We start from the raw sequence: 17,677 nt of genomic DNA on the forward strand, positions 1-17,677 counted from the left end.
ATAGAAGAGGAATGATAAATAGTAGTAAGGTCAGTTAGGACAAGAATAAATCAGAGCATTTATTATTTGTTATTATTTATCATTTTTCCCTTCATCCCAATTCTTTAATTAATTATTCTGTACAGAAGCACAGAAAATGAGCTAGAAAATAAGCTCCTGGGCTGGATGCAGTGGCTTATGCCTGTAATCCCAGCACTTTGGGAGGTCAAGGCAGGTGAATCACGAGGTCAGGAGTTCGAGACCAGCCTGACCAACATGGTGAAACTCTGTCTCTACTAAAAATACAAAATTAGCCGGGCATGGTGGTGCATGCCTGTAATCCCAGCTACTCAGGAGGCTGATACAGGAGAATTGCCTGAACCCAGGAGGTGGAGGTTGCAGTGAGCTGAGATTGCGCCACCGCACTCCAGCCTTGGCGACAAAGTGAGACTCCATCTCAAAAAACAAAATAAAACAAAACAAAAACAGAAAGAAAGAAAGAAAAAGAAAGAAAGAAAGAAAAAGAAAGAAAGAAAGAAAAGAAGCTCCTTTAGCAGCCAAACTACCCGACTGCCTAAGTCTTTGTGCCTTGCTTGTCAGTTAGGACAAGAATAAATGGATCATTAGGGTGCAGATGATTAATAATAGCTTAAAGAGTTATCCCTTTCTGGGATATTTACACCTTAAAAAAGGGTAAGAAAAATAAAAATAAAATAACAACAACAAAAACGGGCAAGAGAGCAAGATACCTGAACCACAGTGAATGAATTCCAATGAATAAATCTCTAGTGATGGAACGGCATATACAGAAGCAAGTGCAGGTCAGAGCAGTTGGTTATGATGACCTTTGAGTATCATCTGGTAGGAAGCTGCTTATTTACTGACTCTTCTTTTTTCATTTGTTTTTGAGAAGAAGTCTTGCAGTGTCACCCAGGCTGGAGTGCAGTGGTACAATCTTGGCTCGTTGCAACCTCCGCCTACTGGGTTCAAATGATTCTCCTGCCTCCCGAGTACCTGGGACTACAAGCATGTACCACCACGCCTGGCTAATTTTGCCTTTTTAATAGAGACAGGGTTTCACCATGTTAGCCAGGCTGGTCTCAAACACCTGACCTCAAATTATTCGCCTGCCTTGGCCTCCCAAAGTGCTGTGATTACAGGCATGAACCACTGTGCCTGGCCTTAGTAACTCTTGAGGCTGACTCTTCCCTCATCACTGAATGAAACCCTTCTATACTAGTAAGGAATAATATCTTAAAATTTTTTTTTGATACAGAGTCTCTGTCACCCAGGCTGGAGTGCAGTGGTGCAATCTCTGCTTACTGCAACCCCCGCCTCCCGGGTTCAAGTGATTCTCGTGCCTCAGTCTCCCGAGTAGCTGGGATTACAGGTGGGCATCACCATGCCTGGCTAATTTTTGTATTTTTTTTTCAGTAGAGTCAGGGTTTTGCCATGTTGGTGAGGCTCGTCTTGAGCTTCTGGCCTCAAATGAGTCACCCGCTGTGGTCTCCCAAGGCAGAGGTGGGAAGATAACTTGAGGCCAAGAGTTCGAGGCTGCAGGGAGCTACGATGGTGCCACTGCACTCCAACCTGGGCAATAGAGCAAGACCCTGTCTCTGAAAATAAATAAACAAACTATTGAAGGCCATTTATTCAGTATTCACAGTAATTATTATCTCCATGTAAACGTGAAGAAATGTGACTCTGAGAGAGCAAATTCCTTGCAGAATTTCTAGCAGAACTTATAACCAATGAAGGGCAGAGTCAGAATTTGAACCCAAGCTTCTGACTCAAAAGTTGATAGCTGATACGCTTTACTACATTGCCTCTTACAACTGAGTCCTTCCACACTTTCATCTCCCACTTTTACTGGTTAATAGAATTTCTCATTCTCCCTTGGTATCTTGTTTACCTTAATAATGGTGTCAAGATTTTCCAAATGTGGGTCTTTTACCACCAAACTCTGGAGCATCTCAAAGAACGCCTGAAACGTCTGCCTGTAAAGACACTGAGAAGGCACAGGATCAGCAGTGCTCCCCAATCTCATGTAAAGTTCCCCTAGCATGGGATGCTTTGGAGGCTCTTCTTCTGATCCTAAGACTTTACTCAAAGTTGCAGAACCAGTGTAAAAGTACTGGTAGAGAGTTTGTGGCATGAGATAAAAAGGAATACATCTTCATTTCAAATGGATGCCTTAGCATTAGAGGGAGAGCTGACTGAGTCTTACTGCACCTGGGAAATTGCTTAAGGGTCATTATCAAGATTCTTTCATTTTTTATTTTTTGTGATGGAGTCTCACTCTGTCGCCCAGGCTGTAGTGCAGTGGTGCGATCCCAGCTCACTGCAACCTCTGCCTCCCAGGTTCAAGCGATTCTCCTGCCTCAGCCTCCCGAGTAGCTGGGATTACAGGCACCTGCCACCATGGCTGGCTAATTTTTTGTGTTTTTAGTAGAGATGGGATTTCACCATGTCAGCCAGGATGGTCTCAACCTCCTGACCTCGTGATCTGCCCGCCTCGACCTCTCAAAGTGCTGGGATTATAGGGCTGAGCCACTGCGCCCAGCCAAGATTCTTTAAAGTTGACTTGTGACTCTTTCTGACATCTTGAAACAGAGGGTCCTCTTTCGTAACTGCTTTACCAACCAGTTTCTTAGCCACCGAAGAAGAGATCAAGGCCTGCGTGTACTCTTCCCTCTGCTTGAAAGCCTTCTCTCCAGATACACCAGACACCTTCTCTCTTCTTTCAATTATCACCCCATCGTGAAGGCTTTACCCGACCACCCATGTGCCTCCCAACCACAGGGCTCCCTATCCTGCTCTTCCCCTGCTTTATTTTTTTTTTGTAACACTGATTATCAGCTGACATATTATATCTATGTATCTACAGTTTGTCTCTCTGCACTTGTAAGCTCCTTGAGCGGGACTGTGCTGCTGTATTGCCACTGCTTATCATCACTTTTGGCATATGGTGACTTTTAAATAAATGTTAAGCATACAAATGAGTGCTCCCACATTATTTTAAAGCCCAAAGGAAGGAAAGAGTAGAGGGAAAAGGAAAGAAGACAAAATGAAGGCTTGAAAGAAGCTATCTTCGAATTTAACCACCTATTTTATTCACCAGACTTGGCTTATGGTTTTTGGCTAGTTTCAAAAAATCAAATGTACTCTCAAAAGGCCAAGATCAGCTGACCCTGTGGATGGAAAGTGGCTAAAGTAAAGTGTGAGTTACCTCTGTGTTGCAGGTCCCATTGGGCACGATTTCCCACATCTGGGTAAGAGTCTTTACAGAGGGCAGAGTGATTATACTCCTGATGATAAGACTGAACAACTCGGCTCGATCTTCAGAGCCAGACAGCAAATGGACATCTTGGTAACTAAGAAAAGACAGTTTGGGAACAGCAAGCTGGGAAGACGGTTTGATTTGATATTGATAAGCACAGAGCAATAGAACTCAAAAGGAAAGGGTAGACAGGCCAGTGTACTGTTCTGATGTGAGAGATAAATGGCATGGCTTGTCAGTCTGTTCAGATAAATCTCACAAAAGGTTAGAGGAAGTTTTCCCCCAAGTAGTTACTGGAGTAATATCCTTGCAGGGCTCCATTCAGTTTAACCACCGAGAGAAGCGTGCTACAGCCTAGCGTGGTAAGCCACAATTTTCCAAAGCATATTCTGCTGAATGTTCATTTGGGGCATCATGGGTTGAATCTAGTTAAAAAACTTTTTAACTGCAAGACTTCTCAGGACTATTGATCAGCTTAATCACTGCAACACAAATCTCTGACAGGTAAACAGCAGGCAGCCCTTCCAAACTTCTTATAAGTTGGAACTCTAAAGTCATGTGGCATATGTGGGAGTAACTTCCTACCAAATATACTTGGGACAAAACTCAAGTCTAAAGAGATTCTAGCAAGGGTTTTCAGATATGGATAGTAGCATATATGAAATCAAAGTGCTTACGCGAAAACATGGATTTGGCTCCCGCTTTTCTATTTAAACCGTTTTCAAAAATTAAAAATATGAATCATGGCTGGCCATGGTGGCTCACATCTGAAATCCCAGCACTTTGGGAAGCCGAGGTGGGTGGATCACCTGAGGTCAGGAATTCGAGACCAGCCCAGGCAACATGGTGAAACCCCATCTCTACTAAAAGTACAAAATTAGCCAGGCGTGGTAGTGCACGCCTGTAATCCCAGCTACTCGGGAGGCTGAGTGAGGCAGGAGAATTGCTTGAACCCAGGGGCGGAGGTTGCAGTGAGCCAAGATTGCGTCACTGCACTTCAGCCTGGGTGACAGAGTGAGACTCCGTCACAAAAAGAGAAACAAAACAAAAACAAAGGGTCATGTCAGTTGGACCTGGCATTGGCCCTGAGAGGAACCAGGATGTCCCTGTAAGGGGCATGTGGGCATCACCTGAGATCAGATATGGTGACAAAGACCTCCTGGTGCACAGGACTTAACAGAGAACACGGGTGCTCCTCTTGTACCAGTACCTGCAATGAAAGGGAAGAACTTGAGAGTTGAGAAAGTACCCATTCATTAGGCCACTGGCCATCAGAGGCTGGGTGGCCTGCAAGAACCACAGCAGTTCCTTCTAGCCAGCCCTGCTCTGAGGCCCCAGATGACTGGCAGCAGGACAGTGGAGGGTCAGGGGTTTATTCTCTGGAGCCAGATCCCAGACCCTGGCTCTGTCTCTACCAGCTGTTTGAGCTGACACAAATGATTTTTATTTTATTTTATATTTTGAGACTGGCTTCGTCACCAGGCTGGAGTGTAGTGGCACAATCTCGGTTTACTGCAACCTCTGACTCCCTGGTTTATGCGATTCTCTTGCCTCAGCCTTCTGAGTAGCTGGGATTATAGACCCCTGCCACCATGCCCAGCTAATTTTTGTATTTCTATTAGAGATGGGGTTTCACCATGTTGGCCAGGATGGTCTCAATCTCCTGACCTTGTGATCCACCTGCCTCAGCCTCCCAAAGAATTATAGGCGTGAGCCACCATGCCTGGCCCTACTGACACAAATTATTTAACCCCTTGTGCCTTGGTTTCCTCATCTGTAAAACCATAAAACAGTAATACTTAACCTTTATGGGGTGGCTGTGAGTACTCATTGAGCAAACTCATGATACCCGGCAGCCCTGTGTAATTGTTAGTGTCTGTTATTCATCATTTTTATCACCAGCGATTATTTCTAGTTTAGGCATTCTAAATCATCTCTCCACTAAACCAGCCATCTTTTCGATCACGTCTAATATTATTCTGAGTTACTTGTCCTGGAAAAAGAATAATTTTCCAAATTACAAACTGGCAGAGGGAAAGCTGCCTTGCTGTGATGGAAAAACCTGTGGAGTGATAAGCAGGGGCTTTGGAGCAGGACGGTCCCTGGGCTGAGCACTGGCTCTGCCACTCACTCACTGTGCGGGCCTGAGTGTGTCATTTAACTCCCTGTGCCTGTGTTGCCTTATCTGTATGGAGAAAATGAGCTGATGTAAATGACTTTAGCTGGCCGGGCACGATGGCTCACACCTGTAATTCTAGCACTTTGGGAGGCCGAGGTGGGTGGATCACTTAAGGTCAGGAGTTCAAGAGCAGGTGCCTATAATCCTAGCTGCTTGGGAGGCTGAGGCAGGAGAACTGCTGGAACCTGGGAGTCAGAGGTTGCAGTGAGCCGAGATCGTGCCACTGCACTCCAGCCTGGGCGAAAGAGCAAAACTCCCTCTTTCCACCATCTTTCCGTGCCGCCACAATGGTGTGCATGAATGTCCTGGCAGATGCTCTCAAGAGCATCGACAATGCCGAAAAGAGAGGCAAATGCCAGGTGCTTATTAGGCCATGCTCCAAAGTCATTGTCCGGTTTCTCACTGTGATGATGAAGCATGGTTACATTGGTGAATTTGAAATCACTGATGATTACAGAGCTGGGAAAATTGTTGTGAACCTCACAGGCAGGCTAAATAAGTGTGGAGTGATCAGTCCCAGATCTGATGTGCAACTTAAAGATCTAGAAAAATGGCAGAATAATCTGCTTCCGTCCCGCCAGTTTGGTTTCATTGTACTGACAACCTCAGCGGGCATCATGGACCATGAAGAAGCGAGACGAAAACACACAGGAGGGAAAATCCTGGGATTCTTTTTTTAGGGATGTAATACATATATTTACAAATAAAATGCCTCATGGACTCTGGTGCTTCTAAAAAAAAAAAAAAAGAGCAAAACTCCATCTCAAAAAATATATAACTGTAGCAGAAGCCTGGCTGGACTGTCTACCAGGCCTCTCTGGGAACTGTCCCTGGCCCATAGAAATGGGCACCTCAAAGCCATATGTCTGCTAAGTCCCACTGGCCACAGCTCATCTGTCCCAGAGTAGACACCAAGGTCAATTAGATTCTTTTTTTCTTTTCTTTTTTTTTTCCTTAATCTTATTAAGCCTACAGCAGCCGGTATTCCTACGTGGTCTCCCATCCAAATACTAACCAAGCCCAACCCTGCTTAGCTTCTGAGATCAGACAAGATCTGGCGCGTTCAGGGTGGTGTGGCCTTAGACGGTCAATTACATTCTCTCTGGAATCTGGAATTGGGACAAAGAGCTTCAATCTCAGTCTGGATGGTCTTCTAAAGGAAAAAAATTTTAAATTTAGGAGCACTGGTCCCTATGGATAAGGCAACTGAGATGGCCAATTTTGGGGAGAGAAGATGGGGGAGAGGAAGACAGAGAGAGTAGAAATGGAAATTCATACAAGAGAGCAAAAATAAGAGATGGAGAGAAAGCTAACCTTGAGTATGTGGAAGGTTTTTATTTTCTAGATTCATTCCCTTCCTGGGTGAGGCTGCTCCTCCTTTCAAGGGGTCCTGGGAAACAATCAGCCATCCTTAGAAAAAAATCTCACCTTTTGTGTTTCAGGGGCTTCTAGGGGATTTCTCTTATCTTTAATAAAAAAGACCTCGCTAGGAACTTAGGATGCAGGCTGGGCACGGTGGCTCACTCCTGTAATTCTGGCACTTTGAGAGACTGAGGTGGGCAAATCACTCGAGGTCAGCAGTTCGAGACCAGCCTGGCCAACATGGTGAAACCCAATCTCTACTAAAATACAAAATTTAGCCAGGCATAGTGGCAGATGCCTGTAATCCCAGCTACTTGGGAGGCTGAGGCAGGAGAATCGCTTGAACCTGGGAGGCAGAGGCTGCAGTGAGCTGAGACAGTGCCGCTGCACTCCAGCCTGGGCAACAAAAGTAAAACTCCATCTCGAAAACAACAAAAAAAACTTAGGATACAGTGAGTGCTCAATAAACACTACAAGGTTCCCTTTCTTGCCCCTTTCTGAGTTTTTCTCCTTTTGCTTTCCAGCTCTGGTCTGACTTAGATCTTGCTGGTAGGCTGCTGCTCTCTTTCCTTATTTCCTCAAAGAGCGCATTTATTTTCGTGGCTTTATAGTCTGGAAGGGACAAAGCCTAAGACTCTGTCTTCAGCCCAGACAGCTCTCCCAGGGCTCTACTCACCCACACCTGGTTATCTCAAGGGCACAACCACTAAAATCCCCAGAATTTTGGCATTAAAGTCAGTTCACTGTGGTCCCCCTACAAAGAACACAACTTCACCTTAATCCCTCCTTCCTTCCTTCCTTTATCCCAGTTACCATAACCTACCTTCCTTCCTTTTCTCCCTCCCTCCACCGTCCCTCTCTCTTTCTCCCCTCCCTCCTCCCTCCCTCTCTCTCTTTCTCTCTCTCCCCCTCCCTCTCCATCTCTCTCTCTCTCTATCCCTCCCTTTCTCTCCCCACCACCTCTCTCTTTCTTTCAAGATGGGGGTCTCACTGTGTTCCTGAGGCAGCAGTGCAGTAGCTATTCATAAGCACGATCATAGCTCACTACAGCCTCCAACTCCTGGGCTCAAGTGTTCCTCCCGCCTCAGCCTCCAGAGTAGCTGGGACTACAGGCAGGTGCTGTCATACCCAGCCTCTTTTCTTTTTCATTAAAGTTCTCAACAGTGTATTGCTTTTCTTTTTTATTTCAGCCATTTTAGTAGGTGTATAGTTGAACCTTATTGTCGTTTTAGTTTGCTTTTCCCTGATCACAATAATCAGCATCTTTTCATGTGCTTATTTAGAAATTTTTGGTAAACTCATGCCTGTAATCTCAGCCCTTTGGGAGGCCGAGGCGGATGGATCACCTGAGATCAGGAGTTCAAGACCAGCCTGGGCATCATAGTGAAGCCCTGTCTCTACTAAAAACACACAAAATTAGCTGGGCGTGGTGGCAGGTGCCTGCAATCCCAGCTACTCGGGAGGCTGAGGCAGAATTGCTTGAACCTGGGAGGCAGAGGTTGCAGTGAGCCGGGATTGCACCACTGCACTCCAGCCTGGGTGACAGAGACTCTGTTTCCAAAAAAAAGAAATGTTTGGTTAAGTGCCACACCAATTTTTTTCCCTCTTCCTTCCACTTTCTGTCATGGGCTTCCTTGGCTTTGTTTATTTGGCTATTTGGAGCCACGCACTGGTTTGGGTCAGGAGGACTGCTAAACGCCTTAAAGTTTTCTTTCTCTATGTTGACCCCGGCTTTTTCCTCATTGTCAAGTCCTCAGCATAACTGCTTCTCCTCTTGGGCATCTCCCCCCTTGGTTGCTGGGAATTGTGCTTTTTCAGCCCCATGTGTGGGCTTGCAGGAACTTTGTAGACTTAGACAATGCTGCAGTAATGCATCTAGTTTTCTCATGGAGACTGGCTACCTTTATCTTTTCTAGGCGGAATCCCTTGCCAACCTATACTTTGATGTCAATCTGATGTGGGCATTTCATTACTGGGTGAACAGATTCAAATGCAATTTGAACAGATTCAGTGTGCAATTCAGTGTATTTTTGTTGTTGAGACTTGCATTTGTGGATTTTACGAGCTGGCTGGTTGAACCATGTGGCAACCCATTGCTGCCAAGTCTGGTGAAAACAGAGCTTTAGAAACATGCCACTCTAGCTGGGTCCTAGGATCCTATGGTTGCCTACGTCCCGTCCCTTTTCCCAAGGAGGACAGCCAAGCAGAAAGCTGCATTTTTTTTTTGAGATGGGGTGTCACTGTGTCACCCAGGCTGGAGTGAAGTGGCATGATCTCGGCTCACTGCAACCTCTGACTCTGACTCAGTTGATCCCCCCACCTCAGCCTCCCTAGTAGCTGGGATTACAGGCATGCACCACCATACCTGGCTGATTTTTGTATTTTTTTTTTCCAGAGATTGAGTTTTACCACATTGCCTAAACTGGTCTCAAACTCTTTTTTTTTTTTTAAGACAGAGTCTTGCTCAGTTACCCAGGCGAGTGCAGTGATGTAATCTCGGCTCACTGCAACCTCCTCCGCCTCCAGCATTCAAGCAATTCTCCTGCCCACCTCAGGAGAAGCTGAGATTACAGGTGCCTGCCACCATGCCCAGCTAATTTTTGTATTTTTAGTAGAGACAGGGTTTCACCATGTTGGCCAGGCTGGTCTCAAACTCCTGACCTCAAGTGATCTGCCCACCTTGGCCTCCCAGAGTGTTTCAATTATATGCCTGAGCTGCCGCACCCAGCTCCTACATTTGTTCTTAAACCTGTGTTACATCATCCTGTTCTTCTTAATATATTATTTGGAATAGTTCTCAACCTATTTACTTTTTGAGGTAAGGACACTTACAGATGGACTGTAAACGCTTCAAGGGCAAGGATTATGGTTTCCAGGAAATGCGTAACCTTTATTGAAGCACCACAGTGTACTTTGATATAGAAGATCCTAGTAGCTGTCCATTACTTAAACTGTGAGCTGGTTAGCCTTGAATTTCAAAAGCCATCAGTCTAATTAGCCTTATAGATCTGTGATATAAGAAAGAACAGCTCATATTCCTGGAGCATATAAGAAATCCCAACATCAGAATTTTAAAGCTTTAGAGAAATTGAAGGAGACATTTCACAGATGAGAAAACTAAAGCACCATCAGGTACTTGCCTTAGTGTATCGGCTCCTTTGCAAAGCCCTTCTGGATCCTTTGACATGGAACTGACCACTCACTCCTCTGTGCCCTCCATATGCCCATTTAAACTTGTAACAGTCCCTGAGACATTTCTTAATACTCTGTTTGGCTGCACAAACAGGGATTTTGTCTTTGTCTTTGTAACCCAAATTCCCAGGACAGTTCCTGGAACTGTCAGGCAATTAATGAGGGAATGAATGGATAAGTTGGTGGCAGAGCATGGCTGGAGTAAGTACAAATAGAACAAAATGCAACAACAATAATAGAGTCACGTTTCTCAAATTCATCACGTGTGCTAGGTACCATGGTACGTGGCTTATATTTATTTTTATTTAATGGTCACAATAGCTCTGTGAAGCAGATATAGCTATTTTTTTTTTCTTGAGATGGAGTTTTGCTCTTGTTGCCCAGGCTGGAGTGCAGTGGTGTGATCTCGGCTCACCGCAACCTCCACCTCCCGGGTTCAAGTGATTCTCCTGCCTCAGCTTCCTGAGTAGCTGGGATTACAGGTATGTGCTACCATGCCCAGCTAATTTTGTATTTTTAGTAGAGACAGGGTTTCTCCATGTTGGTCAGGCTGGTCTTGAACTCTGAACCTCAGGCGATCTGCCCGTCTCGGCCTCCCAAAGTGCTGGGATTACAGGCATGAACCACTGCGCCTGGCCAATATAGCTGTTCTTATTTTATAGATGAGGAAACTGAGGCATTGAGAAGTGAAGTAATTTCTTACAGTGACATAGCTATAAAGAGGCAGGGCTGTCACCTGAACCCAGGCATTCGATTATGGTGACTGTCTGGGAAATACTGCTTGATTCATGAGAATGTAGCATTGGCTTTGCTGAGAAATTCAAATGCTGTTCCTGTCCTTTCTAATTTTCTTGTAATTGGTTTTCAAGGGTGATCACATGTGTGGGGTAGCTGTGAGTATTTCTCCTCCATGCAGAGATACTGATACAAGAAGAGTTCAAATGGATTGATAACATAGGGAAAGCCACTAAAAAATGTTTTGGCCACATCATTGAATTTGTGTGATCCCAATCATTTGTGGTAAGGTCATAATACTTACATGTAAGGTATGCACAATATCTGTGATGTGGCTGCAAATGAATGATTCTGTGGTTTCATTATAAGGTAAAGCTTGGCTGAGAGAAGACAGAGATCTTAGGAATGTCAGCTTTTCAAGTTCACCCTGAATTTGCGGAAAAATGATAAAAATACAATTATACGTTACACCTTTATTTGATAACTGTAGAGAGCTTTTGAAAAGTTTCTTGGAATGCTTTAAATATCTGACATCTCTTTCAATCCAGGATCGGTCTTTTGTTATAAGGAATGAGTAAATGACAGAGATTTCAGTGAAATTCCTTGTCCACTGGTCCTGCCTTGCTTTGGGACCTCAGCTCTGCTCTCAGCTCCATGTTCCAGCCTGGCTCTCCCCACCTTTAGTCTTTGCTTTTCCACCTGCCTCTCTGGGGAGTGTTGTTCTGATTAAACTTCCTAGGCCAGGCGCAGTGGCTTATGCCTGTAATCCCAGAATTTTGGGAGGCCAAGGTGGACAGATTACCTGGGGTCAGGAGTTCCAGACTAGCATGACCAACATGATAAATCCCTGTCTCTACTAAAAACACAAAAAGTAGCCAGGCATGGTGGTGCATGCCTGTGGTCCCAGCTGCTTGGAAGGCTGATGAATGAGAATTGCTTGAACCTGGAAGGCGGAGGTTGCAGTGACCCAAGATGGCACCACTGCACTCCAGCCAGGGTGACAGAGCGAGACTTTGTCTCAAAAAAAAAAAAAACAAACAAAAACAAAAACAAAAAAAAAAACAGCCAGGCGCGGTGGCTCAAGCCTGTAATTCCGGCACTTTGGGAGGCCGAGGCGGGTGGATCACAAGGTCGAGAGATCGAGACCATCCTGGTCAACATGGTGAAACCCCATCTCTACCAAAAATACAAAAAATTAGCTGGGCATGGTGGTGCGTGCCTGTAATCCCAGCTACTCAGGAGGCTGAGGCAGGAGAATTGCCTGAACTCAGGAGGCAGAGGTTGCGGTGAGCCAAGATTGCGCCATTGCACTCCAGCCTGGGTAACAGGAGCGAAACTCCGTCTCAAACAACAACAACAACAACAACAACAACAACAAAAAAAAAACAGCAACAAAAAAGAAAGTCACGCAACTGGAATTATACATTCTTTAACCTGTGATTGGCTTCTTTCACTCAACACAATGTCGCTGCGATTCATCTATGTTGTTGTGTCAATAGTTCCCTCCTTTTATTGCTGAATAGTATTCTATTTTATGAGACCCTATCTCGAGAATTCTATTTCTTGAGACAGGGTCTCTAGTTCTTGAGACTGGGTCTCATAAATTCTATTTCTTGAGACAGGGTCTCTAGTTCTTGAGACAGGTTCGCATAAATTCTATTTCTTGAGACAGGGTCTCACTCTGTTTGTGGCCCAGTTTGTTTATCTGTGAATAGACTTAAATCTTATTACTCCAATTTCTTCCACGCATCTAGCCCAGTGCATTATAAATGGTAACTGCTCATTCGTTACTTGTTGATTGGGTGAATGGGATTTAAAAGCCATAGAGGACTGGGCACAGTACCTCTTGCTTGTAATCCCAGCACTTTGGGAGGCTGAGGCAGGTGTATTGCTTGAGGTCAGGAGTTCAAGACCTGCTTGGTCAACATGATGAAACCTGTCTCTACTAAAAATACAGAAATTAGCTGGGCAATGGTGGCACGTGCCTGTAAACCCAACTACTTGGGAGGTTGAGGCATGGGAATCGCTTGAACCTGGGAGGCAGTGGTTGCAGTGAGCCAAAATTTTGCCACTGCATTCCAGCCTGGGTGACAGAGTGAGACTTCATCTCAAAAAAAAAAAAAAAAGCCTAAAAAAATATAAACCAAAATGTCACCAGTAGTTATCTGAGGAGATTGGGATTACAGCTTTTAATTTTATTATGTTTTTTTTGTTTTTACATTAATTGCATAAATATATATGTAAATATAACATATATAAATATATTTTATAATATAAATATAAAACATCAATGTACAAATATGTTTTATAACCTATAATATAAAATTATTTGCATAATAAAGAAATAATATGTTTAAAATTTTGTTAAAACGGAGGAATAAGTTAAATAACTCATAAAAATTGCTTGTGCATACCTTTAGCTCACCACTGAAAACCTCCTGGATGGACTGGATCAACTTCTCAACAATGGCCTCATTGAGCGGGTTCTGGTGGGTCAGGTGTCTGGGGCTATCTGACAGGGACTCCCAATGGAGTCCAGGGATGTCAGGGATGTCTGAGTCTAACATTGAAAGAAAGACACTGGATGATGCCTCTGTACTGTGTAAAGTGATGAGGTTTAGTGGGGAGTACCACTGGCTCTTCCATTACTACTTGCTCTATGACCTTAACCAAGTCCGATCCCTTCTCCTAGACTCAGTTTTCTCAATTATAAATTCAATATTCTCTAAGGGCCTCCTAAGCTACAAAAACCTTTGGGACTGAGCTGTAGCAGAATGGTTAGGAGCGTGGCCTTAAAACTCAGTTTGAGACCAGTTTGAATCTTGGTTCTATCACTTACTACTTGTATGACCTTCATCAAGTTAGTTTGCGTCTTGAAACCTAGGTTTCCTCGTCTGTAAAACAGGGTTACTATAAGGATTAAATGAGGTAATACATGGAAAGAACTGATTCTGGTAATATTCTTCCCTTAACACATCTTTCATCTGAAGATTTTTACCATTCTTTTTTTTTGAGATGGAGTTTCACTTTGTCACTCAGGCTGGTACAGTGGCACGATCTTTGCTCACTGCAACCTCTGCCTCCCGGGCTCAAGTGATTCTTGTGCCTCAGACTCCCGAGCAGCTGGGACTACAGGCACATGCCACCATGCCCAGGGCTAATTTTTGTATTTTTAGTAGAGATGGGGTTTTGCTATGTTGGCCAGGCGAGGTCTTGAACTCCTGACCTCCTGACCTCATGTGATCCACCCACCTCAGCCTCCCAAAGTGCTAGGATTATGGGCATGAGCCGCCATTCTATTTTTGTATTCTTTTTGATTTCTTGAATGCCTCTTCTGCAACCTCTACCCACTTCCTGCCATAATCCTCTTATCCACTAATTGCAATAATTGAGACCATGTTCTCATTCTCATCTTTGCACAGGCTGTTCCTTCTGCCTACATTTTTCTGCTTCTTTTCCCCCACCTTCCCTTACCTACCTTTGCCTTGCTAACTCCTACTCATCCTTCAAGTCTCAGCTCTAGGAGGCCTTTCCTGTGTCCCCTTTTTGTCCATTTTGGCTAAGTATCCCCTAGTCACTAATAAACTGGTCTGTATCCACTCTGGGTCCCCTACCCCTATCACACTAATTACACTGAGCTCCAATTGCCTGTTCATCTGTAAATACATATACATATATATTTTTTAGATGGAGTCTTGCTCTGTTGCCCAGGCTGGAGTGCAGTGGTGTGATCTCTGCTCACCATAACCTCCGCCTCCTGGGTTCAAGCGATTCTCCTGCCTCAGCCTCCAGAGTAGCTGGGATTACAGGTGCTCACCACCATGCCTGGCTAATTTTTTATATTTTTAGTAGAGATGGGGTTTCACCATATTGGCCAGGCTGGTCTTGAATGCCTGACTTCGTGATCTACCCATGTCGGCCTCCCAAAGTGCTGAGATTACAGGAGTGAACCACTATGCCTGGCCCATCTGTAAGTATATTGTGTCTGTTCTGTTTGCGGCTATATCTCTAGCTGCTAGATTAAGTTTAGAGCACAGGAGGGCTTCAATAAGTATTTGCTGAATGAGTATATGAATGAATGAAGGTAGTTCTTCAAACACGCCAAGATCTTTTCCTGCTCATGCTCATGTGGTCCCATCTATCTGTAGTACTCCCTCTACTCACATGGGTTACTCTGCTATCTTTCAGATCTCCTTTAGGTTTAAATAACACTCAGTCTCATACAAGTGATCTCTGACAACCAGAGTTTCAAGTAGGTTCCCATCTCCCTAATTTTTGGTCTCAGCCTCTTTTTCCATGCTGCTTACTACAAGTTGTAGTTACTTCAGTGACTGTCTGTTTACTCTTATGGGTCTTTTTTCTGCACAATAATGCAAGTTCTATGAGGGGAGTGACCCTGTCAGTCACGTTCACTGTCGTATTCCCAGCTCCTGGTACCCAATGAATATTTTGTGGAATGAAAATTATTCTGATGTCCAATTCAGATCCCACCTTCTGCATGAAGTCCTCCCACTCTCAGGCATCCCACACCACCTTTTCCCTCCTCAGAATCCCTCGAGCTCTCAGACTCTTCTCTAGAACTGTCTGTCTCAGGACCAAGCTTTGTTTCCTGTACATTAGGAGCCACGTATCTCATCTGATTTTGCCAAATGTATTTCAAGGTCTCAAAGTCAGGGACCAAATTCATCATCAAAGTCTAGTTAAGGGCTGGTCACCCAGCAAGTACTCAATCAATACCTCTTGGCCTGAGTTGAAAATAGATTCTCTTTTCCCCTCCCTTCCCCTTTCCGCTCCTTTCCGCTTTTTACCTGTAAGTTCAATGCTACTTGAGCCTTTTTTAATAGCCTCTAAGTTGCCCAGCTGCAAATCCACACTTCCTGAATCACTGTCAGAAGCACACGGGATTGTTACTACTTCCGGACTACAGGTCCTAGGAACAAAGAGGGGATTCGAAAAATTAGTTTTCTAGGACTGCTTCCGGCCCGTCATTCATTTGAAAGCTTAAATGTCACTTTCTGAGAGAAGCATTTATTCATCACCAATCCAGAGAAAGTAGCTCCCGTCATTCTGGCCCGACAGTTACCTTATTTTTTTCATAGTATTTAACCATCACCTACAATTACCTTGCTCATTTGTGTTGATTTGTTTGACTTCTCCTATCAGACTGTAAACTCCATTACCTTGTCTACATGGTCACAGTTGTAGCCCCAGGACCTAGCATGTTGTCAGTCTCATTAGGAGTGAATGGATAAGAAAGAAATACTATGCTGCTGTTAAAAACAACACTGGACGTGGTGGCTCACACCTGTAATCCCAGCACTTTGGGAGGCCGAGGTGGGTGCATCACCTGAAATCAGGAGTTTGAGACAAGCCTGGCCAACATGGTGAAACCCCTTCTCCACTAAAAATACAAAAAATAGCTGGGCGTTGCAGCACTTGCCTGTAATCCCAGCTACATGAGAGGCTGAGGCAGGAGAATTGCTAGAACGCCAGAGGTTGCAGTGAGCTGAGATGGTGCCACTGGACTCCAGCCTGGGCGACAGAGTGGGACTTCATCTCAAAAAAGGAAACAGCCAGGCGTGGTGGCTCAGGCCTGTAATCCCAGCTTTTTGGGAGGCTGAGGCAGGCGGATCACCTGAGGTCAGGAGTTTGAGACCAGCCTGGCCAACATGGTGAAACCCCATCTACACTAAAAAGACAAAAACCAGCTGAGTATATGGTGGCACATGCCTGTAATCCCAGCCACTTAGGAGACTCAGGCAGGAGAATTACTTGAACTGGGAGGTGGAGGTTGTAGTGAGCTGAGATCACACCACTGTGCTCCAGCCTGGGTGACATGATGAGACTCTATCTCAAAAACAAAAAACAAAAAAAAAACCCACCAAGATTGAGATAGAACACCTCAGTAACTCCTTGTATCCTCCTTACCCTTTCCTACTTTTCCTTTTTCCCATAGCACATAACACCTTCCAATATACCTTTCACTTATTTACAATGTTCATTGTTTGTCATTTATTTCCTCCCGCTAAAACATAAGCTTCATGAGGGCAAGAATAGGAATCTTTGGCTGCTTTGTTCATAAATGTACCAGGAGTCTAGAACAGTGACATACAGAAGTGCTCAACAATTACTGCTAGAGTGAATGACTGAGCAAGCCTCTATTTACTGAATGTCTAGGATAGATGAAAAAGCAAGCTGTCCAACCATGGATATGACACGTTTTATTAAAACAAAACAATGTTTTCACAAAAGTAATAAGAATTTGTGTATATACACAGAAACACACACACACACACACACACATACACACACAAATGTTGGCATACATGAAAAATCTTATGGAGGCTGGGCATGGTGGCTCACTCTGTAATCTCAGGATTTTGAGAGGCTGAAGCAGGAGGATTACTTGAGCTCAGGACTTTGAGACCAGCCTGGGCAACACAGTGAGATCTCATCTTTACAAACAAGTAAAAAATTAGCCAGGCATGGTGACCTATGCCTGTAGTCCTAGCTACTCAGGAGGCTGAGGCAGGAGATTCCTTGAGCGCAGGAGTTTAAGACTGCAGTGAGCCTGCCACGTGTGTACCTATGCAACAATCTTGCATGTTCTTCACATGTACCCCCAAACCTAAAATGCAATTAAAAAAAAAAAAAGACTGCGGTGAGCTATGATGGCACCACTGCATTCCAGCCTGAGTGACAGAGAGAATCTGTCTCTAGAAGAAAAACAAAAACAAAAAAATAACTTATGGAATTATTATTTTTTTTTTTTGAGATGGAGTCTCACTCTGTTGCCAGGCTGGAATGCAGTGACACAATCTCAGCTCACTGCAACCTCTGCCTCCCGGGTTCAAGCAATTCTCCTGCCTCGGCTTCCCAAGTAGGTGGGACTACAGGCGTGTGCCATGAGGCCCAGCTAATTTTTGTCTTTTTTTTTTTTTTTTTTTTTT

At 44.4% G+C, this 17,677-nt stretch overlaps 2 protein-coding genes and 1 pseudogene across 3 annotated transcripts in view; 1 reads left to right on the forward strand and 2 right to left on the reverse strand.

The window, feature by feature from the left end:
• MROH8 (maestro heat like repeat family member 8) overlaps positions 1 to 17,677 on the reverse strand; it is a 71,006-nt gene that overhangs the window by 48,740 nt on the left and 4,589 nt on the right. For both annotated transcript variants that reach the window (XM_003931999.3, XM_074406499.1), the window contains exons 2-7: positions 15,536 to 15,657; positions 13,142 to 13,287; positions 11,032 to 11,154; positions 4,390 to 4,469; positions 3,209 to 3,353; positions 1,892 to 1,987 (exon numbers count right to left, since the gene is read on the reverse strand). In XM_003931999.3, the coding sequence (XP_003932048.3) occupies positions 1,892 to 1,987; positions 3,209 to 3,353; positions 4,390 to 4,469; positions 11,032 to 11,154; positions 13,142 to 13,287; positions 15,536 to 15,657 (712 nt within the window). The remainder of the gene's footprint in view (positions 1 to 1,891; positions 1,988 to 3,208; positions 3,354 to 4,389; positions 4,470 to 11,031; positions 11,155 to 13,141; positions 13,288 to 15,535; positions 15,658 to 17,677) is intronic.
• On the forward strand, positions 5,726 to 6,118 carry LOC104652020 (small ribosomal subunit protein uS8-like). The gene has a single exon (XM_039479796.2). It carries the CDS (start codon positions 5,726 to 5,728, stop codon positions 6,116 to 6,118), a length of 393 nt encoding a protein of 130 aa, XP_039335730.1.
• Positions 6,405 to 6,523, reverse strand: LOC120367956 (5S ribosomal RNA; annotated as a pseudogene).

The sequence above is a fragment of the Saimiri boliviensis genome, chromosome 9, assembly GCF_048565385.1.
Source record: "Saimiri boliviensis isolate mSaiBol1 chromosome 9, mSaiBol1.pri, whole genome shotgun sequence".
Taxonomy (NCBI): Eukaryota; Metazoa; Chordata; class Mammalia; order Primates; family Cebidae; genus Saimiri; species Saimiri boliviensis.